Raw genomic sequence first — 9,079 nt, 5'->3', positions numbered from 1 at the left:
ATTAATGCATTCAAATCATGTTCAAATGACTAATCAATGTCAGTCCATGAAACCCTACACTTAGCATATTTTAAAACATGTTTTGTGAAGAGAAAATTCATCTTTTACTTTCAAGTCATCTAACTCAAGACACCCTGGACAGAGCCGTCGGAAATTACAAATTTAGTTCAGAAAACATGGCACACTGGAGCCAAGGATTAACACAATAGTGTCCTCTACTCCAACATCTGATCATATTACAGGGCTGACGTGGTTAGAACGGAGAAGACATTTGTAATCCTGTATAAAATAAGCTCTTCTTTGCCCCCTAATATCCTGAACATAGATCAATTGAAAGAGAAAAAAACTTTATATAACAACCTGCTTTTAATCCCAATCCACTGTTACTATTTATGTCAATATTCGTCCTTTCTTCCTTTAAGCCTTGATGGTACTCCGGGGCTATATTATCTCCTATTAATGTATTTACCTTTTTTCCTCTTCATGTTACCATGAAATTTCTAGAATAGTTTTACCATATCGCACTTTGCTGAATATATGTGTCCCAAGGAAATATCAACAAATCTTTTATGAAATATGTCCTACCCTCTAGTAAGTTTGGAAAACATAGCATATCACCTCTCTCCTCTAAAGTCATGATTAAAAGGTACATTAAAAGGTCAGAGAAATCCTATGATGAAAACGCCTGTTTAATTCTGTTTCTTAACCTTATTTTGACCACAAAATACTTTGTGTATGTCTCACTTAATAGCATCTCTAGAACACCAATATCTGAAATGCTGTTCTAAAACAAATAGGCTGTGCTTGCTGGTTCCATTTTCTTATGACTGTGTTAAGTTTTGCAAACTTGGGGAACACCAGCGATCTCCAAAAAAGGAAAATCTAGTTATTGACTTTTGTTTCCTTCAATGATTATTTCTTTTGACTTTTCTGAGGTTACCTATGCAGTCAACAACATACATATTTTTCAAATTCCTCACTGGGATTCCATACACACACACACACACACACACACACACACACACACACACACACACATATATATTTTATGTAGGTTCCACACTCACCGTGGGGCCCAAACTCCCAACCCTGAGATTAAGAGTTCCATGTTCTACTGACTAAGCCAGCCAGGTGCCCCTGTAATTCTCTATCATTGTTATAAAATAGATATACCAAATTCTTTTAACTGTAGAATTTGGGAATTATATGCATTTGTAACACCCTCAGCAACTAGGACAAGGGCTTGTACATAGTATGTACTGAATAAATCTTGGAAGATTGGCTACTTAATTCTAGAAATAGCACAAGTCTTGTATCTCCATGAAGCCCTCCTATGCTGTGGCCCATGTTAAACTTCTTTTCCTGTCCTCTTCTGGTAAATTACTGCCTCTATAACTTACGTTGGCTCATATTTGTAGATTTGTTTCATATGTGTATCAAGTTTCTCCTATGGAGCTTGTGAGCTCTTAAGGGGTAAAAATCTGTGTTTCCATGGATTTTTGTCTCCCAAACAGGTGAAAACATAATTGGTTTACTAAATTTAAACGGAAAGTAGCTAAAATGGTCATACTACATTTTACTTTATTATTGACACTAATAACACAATGCTACTATTCTAGTCTTCCACACAAAATTAAATGATATGAAATACATAAGACACTGGTCATTTTAACCATTCACAAAATATTGAATGATTGAAACTATGTTACATGTATCTTTTACAAAGGAAAAATTGACTCTTACAATAATACACTCAGGTGAAATATATCATTGCATTTTGGAGGTTATACAATGTTAAATATGAATATATTCAAAAGAATTACTGTTTATAGAACAAATTTGATATTTTACTATTTAAAATAGTAAAATACTTCACTATTTAAAATAATGAAATGTAAATTATATTCAAATACATAAAGCAACTATCAACTGAATACTTATAAAAATATTTTTTAAGCAAAAGCTATGATCTACTCATTTACTTGGCAGTTACAAAAATACATATTCATCTGAAACTCTAATAAATTTGCTTGCGGCATTAGATATTCAAATTTAAATGTATATTTTCTAAAGCATTTTACCAACTTAGTACTCTTGAATTCTTACAGTATATATACCTATAAGGTATTAGAATAGGTTTGAATTACAAATAATGTCATCTCACGTAAAAGACACAAGTGTCCATTAACACAAAAGAGATAATGTGAAAGTTTTCAAACCAAACACATCCCACACACAAAAAAAGGCCCACTGGCTGTGCCTTATACAAAGTGAATTCTCAAACATATTTGTGGAATGAGGACACGGATGACATTTATTTTGTTATCTGCACTCGAAAGTATCCAAAGCTTTCTATTTCTGGTAGAAATACCATTTGAAAATTCAATAATTTTATTCTTAACCAGCTACTTCTTCTGGATGGCAAAGTCAGGTAAATTGACTCCAGATCGAGTAGAAAACTACTGTCAGTGGTCAAAAGATGGCCTACCAGGCATGTTTCCTGTGTATTTCGACAAACCTGATGCCTATAGAACAAATATTCAATATATTGAACAACCCCGTATTTCATATCTTCATCCAAAACAAGACATGAGAATCTAAGTCACGTCTATAATGTATTATCATAAAAACAAAAAGCAAATATATATGTATATAAAAATGTATACAGAGATACAGGTATCTCTACATCTATCTTCGTAGACTTCAGATGTCTCTTCTCAGTGAGAGAAGCAGGCTATCCTGAGTGAAGTAGGCCAAGTGTCTATGGGACAACAGCTAGGGCATGCACAGGCCCTACTTGTACAGTCTTCCATGCATGCAATGTGGCCATATGAATGCTGAGATCATTGTTAAAGGCAAAGGCTCGAAGTAGAAAAAAAAATTTTAAAGCAAAGACTAACTATAATGACAATTACAGAATTGCAGCACCTAGGAAGACTGTGACCACTATATGTTAAAGGAATTAGCCTGGGCCCATTTTTGGCCCAGATTCCTCTCATGACTTTTCCCCACCTCTTTTGTCTCATGTAGGGTGAAATTTTTCTGAGGCTTATCATTAAAACCTCAAAACTCTGATAGAGTACAGAATATTTTTATTAACTGGAGTTTAGATTATTCAAAACTATTTCAAAAGCTTTTGCCTTTATACTTAAGCAGAACAACTGACTATTCATTCAGCAAATTCAGCACAAACACAAGTATATACCAACACGTTAATGAATAACTACCACTGGCTTTGGGGAAGTATAATTTACTATGTTAATCCACTTAAAAATAAGTCTTTAAGAATCAAACACAGTTTCCAAAAATTCAGAAGCAATTTAGTCACATACCAAACATTAGTTTCAATATTAGTAAATACCACTAGTGAAAAAAATCTAAATATGTCCTTTAAAGTAAAATGTAAAGTAAAATGACTTAAAGTATTGATATCTATTTTAAACTTCAGTATTATTTTTTTTTAATACAAGTGAGTAAAAATGCGCCCTATAATCTGTCTTAACTCATGCTACATGGGAAAAGATCTATATGAACTAATGAAGGAATACTTTAGTACTTTACATACAAATGCATTATTGTCAAATATATAGAGTAACTAACTCTCAACTAAAAGCTTCCATGTCACTAAATATTATTTTTTCTATAAAATGTATGTGTTCAGAGGGTTGAAAATAGTTTCTTTTCTTTGTTTTTGGGTTTGTTTTTTTTTACAGATTTTATTTTTTAAGTAATCTCTACACCCAACGTGGGTCTTGAACTCACAACCCTGAGATCAAGAGTCACATGTTCCACTGACTGAGCCAGCCAGGTGCCCCAAATAGTTTATTTTATTTTTTTAAATTAGTTAATATGTCCCTCAGGATTTTGTTTTTAACTATTTATTTTCTTGGTTTTTATAGTTAGTACCAACATTAATTTCATTTCATTCTGAACTTAGTTAACTATCATAAAATTTAAATCAATAGGGTCAGAATCAGTATCATTGTAATCTCATATATATTATAGTGTCATAAGATATTAGTGTAATTTTAAATTAAACATTGTTACTACAAGAAGAGTAACCACTGAATGCATAGGGAAGCTAGGTCACTGGAAGAATATGATTTAAAGAGACAGAAAATAGGGGCGCCTGGGTGGCTCAGTCAGTCAAGCATTTGACTTCGGCTCAGATCATGATCTCATGGTTTGGGATCGAGCCCCGCGTCAGCCTCTGCCCAGCACAGAGACTGCTTGGGAGTCTCTCTCCCTCTATCTCTGCCCCTCTCCTGATTGCTCTCTTTCACTTTCTCTCAAAACAAATAAATAAACCTTAAAAAAAAAAAAAAAGAGAGACAGAACATAGTGTGAGACTTCTACGATTAGAATATTAGTTCATAAAATAAAGCTTACCTCCTAAATTCAACTTTATATATCCAATAGAAGTAAAGCTAGCACAGGAATTCTTCTTTGTTTCTTTGTTTCTTGTTAAACAATAACGGAAATAGATGGAAAATTCTAGTCTCTTCAAATTGCTCATTCTGTTAACATTCTGTTAACATTATATTAAGTTTTGTTATATTTTATATTAGATAACTTTATAAGATATAATGGAATATTTAAGATGTATTGACTATGGATTACTAGTTAGCAATTATTTTTGACTTAGATCCCACGTTAAGAACCAAAATTTCTATGCATGACCTTCCCCTTTAGGTGAAGAGAAGCAAATGTCCAAACTCAGAACTTGGAAGAACTGTTGGTAGGGCTTTAGCAACATTTCAAGGAGTTGTAGAGGAGTATGTGAGCATTTAGGTAAATTCATTCTAAAAACTCATGGCCAGTTAAGTGTCCAGTGTCATGTGGAGGCACGTTATGATATTGAAAAATCATCTTTATTCATTCATTCATTGGACATTTTTTTTTTTTTTTACTGCTACCACTGTTTTGGAATCGTAGTCAAATTTTATATGGTATACTTTTCCAGGATTTCAAAACATACCTAAAATTGTTACCTTCAATTATGAGGAATCTATTTTTTCAGATTGCAACAGCACTGCGTTGCCTCAAAATGTGTATCCAGAATGGTAAAATGCCTAGGAAATCTTATGATTTTCACATATTAAAGACATTTTATATGTTTCCATCCATTTTTTACTCAATGTAAAATGTATAACTTAATGGCAACACATGTCACAACTTTACTAACAAATAATGGGTAATATTACAACAGTTCTTACGTGAATATGGAGAAGCAGGGTGATGCATTAAGAAGGCAGACTTCCTGGATTTAAATCCTACTTTTGTCACTTGTCAGTCCTGTGGTCTTGGACGAGTCACTGGGCCCTTCTTTGCTTCAGTTCCTCAACTGTGAAATGGGGATGATGAAAAGACACCATCCCAGTCTTTGTGAGGATTAGTGAAACAATAACAACAAATAGGGATAAAGCACTTGGAGGTACCGCTTGGCACATAGTAACTACTTAAATGTTAACTACAATTTTTATTGTAATTAAAAAATGACAGGGACTGATGAGAATAGAAATCATTACTAACTTTGGAGCATTCAAGAAGTACCAAGCACTCTGAAGGTTGGTACACTTACACTACATTTAACCCTTAAAATATTAAGCACATCCTACTATATAGAGAATAGACCCTTAAAAATATGCTATTTTAAACATACTATAATTGCAGATAATTTCCTCCATGAAACATAGCAAAGTAAGACTGAAGTGTTGAAGTGACCCCTTCATCCTTCTAATGAGAAATAAGGCTTCTAGGATGGTGACTAGAAAACAGTAAAGACAATATGAAAAATACTTGATAGTTGATCAGTTTTGCTCACTCATTAGCCACAGTGAAAGTAATCAATTTTTCAGTACAGGAAAATCGCAAAATACTAATGTCATGGACCTTCAGGATCAGTTGATAATAATATCAAGAATGTTAAATCCTTGAAAGTTAAGATATACTTAATATAGGTATTTGTGTTAAGGTAATATCTTCATTAAATTCAAAGTGTTCAACGTTTCCTTTGAAAACTTTGAGTTTATCTCTTATTATATATAAGGACTTATTGCAAAAATCTTAAGTGCTTCTGTGCCAAAGAACAATTTTTATCAGCTTGACCAGTGTATGAATAACTGGTATATGTATAACACAGTATTTTTGTTATTCAATACACAACTGATGGCAGTGAAGATTTTTAATGATCATCTGAAAATCATTATCAAATTTCATAAATTAAAATGTAATAATCATCTGTATATACCTTAGTTATGAAAAGCATTTCACATACTAAATTAGTCCAAATCCATATACTCGTCACAATCACAGGAAGGGCATTTTAACTGTTTTGAGAATTATAGATTCAAAATCAATATTACTGTATTCATTACACTAAAAAACAATATTATTTTATCAACATAGAAATGATAAAAATGACGTGTATTTTAGAATGAAAATAGAATACACCTTGTGCTTCCATACATTATCAAGGTCTCTAATAGTCCTTGTACAGTTCAACAAATAATGCTTTATTTTCACTGTTGTACACATACCTTGATAGAAAAATACTCAGCACGGTGTATTCTCTTCAGAGTCTCACATCTCATACGGAAGTCTTAATAAAAGTAAGAATTTTAGGTATCTTTCTAAGTTAAAATTTGACTTTTTAAATGGACTTAAATTTCCTCCTTTACCCCACTCTCCCCTCCCGTACCTCCCTGATCTCCACCCCTCTCCACCCCTCTCCACCCCCTGGCCACCTGTGGCACAGCACCAGTACACGTGGCCCTAGGAAGCCATGCCATTTCAGAGACCAATGACAGCACCCACTTGCTGGAACTGTCCACGAGCACAAAGCAGTGCTTCCCACCACAAGCAGTGGGAAGAAAGTCTTGGTAGAAGCCTCATTCAGCTCTCTTCTCTGTTACTGAGAAATAAACCCGTAAGAAAAAGAGTCAAGCATGCTCTTCACCATTCACAAATCATACTCTCTCTGATGCAGGTAGGGGACCGAATGCCTACAATAACACCCAGTCTATGTGGTCTGTAACATTTCTGTATGATGATTTGAAAAGTGTGTCCATCTTTCTTCAGTGAAAGACTTCTTCAAGTGGAAATCTCCATTATCACATGATTCCATTCAGAGAAGATGAAAACAAACACAATGAAATAATTCTAACTAATGGGAGAGGAGGCACAATGGTTCATTGTTTACCTGGTTTTTTTTCATAAATTCCAAGGACAAAATTTACCCTAAAAATGAATAGTTAGTGTCAACACATAGATTAGTTTGTGAAGCTACAGATGGTCTGAGTGATCTCTCATCCATTTCCGTCACAAGTATCCACGTACAAGAAGAACATTGGTTATTTACTCCATGGGGAAGGAGCTAGAGAAAAAAATTTCATTTATTTATCTTGAATGAAGAATGTTTAGCCAGCATGTCTTTTGTCTAGTGTTCAGAAGCTTCTGCTTGCCTGGTTCCTTGGGGATTCTCCTCATTCTTCTCCAACAGGGGGAGGCGGCTCGCACAGCTTGTACAGCCTAGGAAAGGCAGGGAAGAGTGTGACAGCAGCCTGGCGTATTGCCATTACCTGAGATGTTTCTACTGGTACAAAAAATATATTGACAATAAGTTCCTGGTTCAGGAGCCATGATCATATTGCCTATTTTACTAAAAATTACTTATGAATTAGCAAACTCCAAAACTTCAGTTCTAGTTTTCAGAAAACACCAATGTCTCTGTGTAAGTGGAGACGACTACTGATTACGCAATGTCATCTTTCCCACACCAGCTGCTTCTGCTCCAGTGCTGCCTGCCCTGACTGTTCACCTTGCTGGCAGCAAAACTGATTCTCTGAGTTCTAGGAGATGATACTATAGTGATAATTACCATCTTGTCTATCATGACTAATTTGTAGCAAAACAGCGCCTTCTCATAGGGGTCTACTGGTTTCCTGACTAGTTTTCGAAATTTGTTTCATTCTGTACCGTGTCTTGGGTGCAGTCAGTTACGAATAGGCTGATGTGGCAGAGTCCCGAGGCCTGAATCTCAAAGGCACAATTATCCGGTGTTTCCTCGGGAATATCTGCCCATCTCTGCCCACTGTCCCATTCATCTGCCAGCAGAATCAAGTGGAGATTCAAGTGGCTCAAGGAATCTACTTGAACTAGTGGAGATGCCAAGAAGGGCTCCCTCTTGACATCCCAGGTCTGGGTGTCTTGAGGCAAAGCTCGGGGCACTGAATTAGGATTGTACAAGCTCCAGAGCTCCACATTCTCCAGAACATCCTAACTCGTGAACCAAATTAAGGGGAACATAATATCTGCCAAGACAGGGACACCTGGGGGGCTCAGTCGATTCAGTCCCTGACTCTTGGTTTCGGCTCAGGTCATGATCTCACAGTTGGTAGGTTCCAGCCCCATGCCGGGATCTGCACTGACCTCACAGAGCCTGCTTGGACTTCTCTCTCTTCCTCTCTCTCTGCCTGTCTCCTTCTCTCTCTCTCTCTCTAAATATTTAAATAAAATAGATGCAAGACAGCCACAGTGACCAGACAGGGAACACCCATTATTAAAAGCACAGTCTGAGAGAAGATCAGCTGACTGAGGTGGCTAGATGTTAGACTACATATACTCACAGTCCTAATAGCTCCATGGCCATGCTGGCCCTACTTGAGAGCCTCATCCGTGATCTAAAAATATTAAGTACAGGGGCGCCTGGGTGGCTCAGTCGGTTAAATGTCCAACTTTGGATCAGGTCATAATCTCTCAGTTTGTGAGTTCGAGCCCTGCATTGGGCTCTGTGCTGACAGCTCAGAGCCTGGAGCCTACTTTGGATTCTGTCTCTCTCTCTCTCTCTCTCTCTCTCTCTGCTCCTCCCCTGGCTTGTGCGCGCTCTCTCTCTCTGTCTCAAAGATAAACATTAAAAAAATTAAAAAAAAACCCTAAAATAATAACATTAAGTACAGGTTTCAACTTTGCTCCTTTTCAAAAGTACTCCAAACTCAGGGATAGGGGTAGCATGGTGATTCCCTTGTTTTACAAATTAAATTGAACACAGTTTACAGGAGTTGTTGACAAACTTAGCAAA

At 35.8% G+C, this 9,079-nt stretch overlaps 1 protein-coding gene across 5 annotated transcripts in view; it reads right to left on the bottom strand.

The window, feature by feature from the left end:
* Window positions 1-1,556: 1,556 nt before the first annotated feature.
* Window positions 1,557-9,079, bottom strand: part of PREX2 (phosphatidylinositol-3,4,5-trisphosphate dependent Rac exchange factor 2) — a 295,426-nt gene continuing 287,903 nt past the window's right edge. For 2 of the 5 annotated variants that reach the window (XM_078441822.2, XM_078441823.2), the window contains one exon: window positions 1,557-7,530. In XM_078441822.2, coding sequence (XP_078297948.2) covers window positions 7,485-7,530 — 46 coding nt within the window. In that variant the 3' untranslated portion in view covers window positions 1,557-7,484. The remainder of the gene's footprint in view (window positions 7,531-9,079) is intronic. The other 3 variants (XR_013553558.2, XR_013553556.2, XR_013553557.2) reach the window with 3 other exon arrangements.

This window comes from Panthera onca, chromosome F2, assembly GCF_046562875.1.
Source record: "Panthera onca isolate mPanOnc1 chromosome F2, mPanOnc1 haplotype 2, whole genome shotgun sequence".
In the NCBI taxonomy this organism is placed as follows: Eukaryota; Metazoa; Chordata; class Mammalia; order Carnivora; family Felidae; genus Panthera; species Panthera onca.
This window is presented reverse-complemented; position numbering and strand designations above follow the sequence as displayed.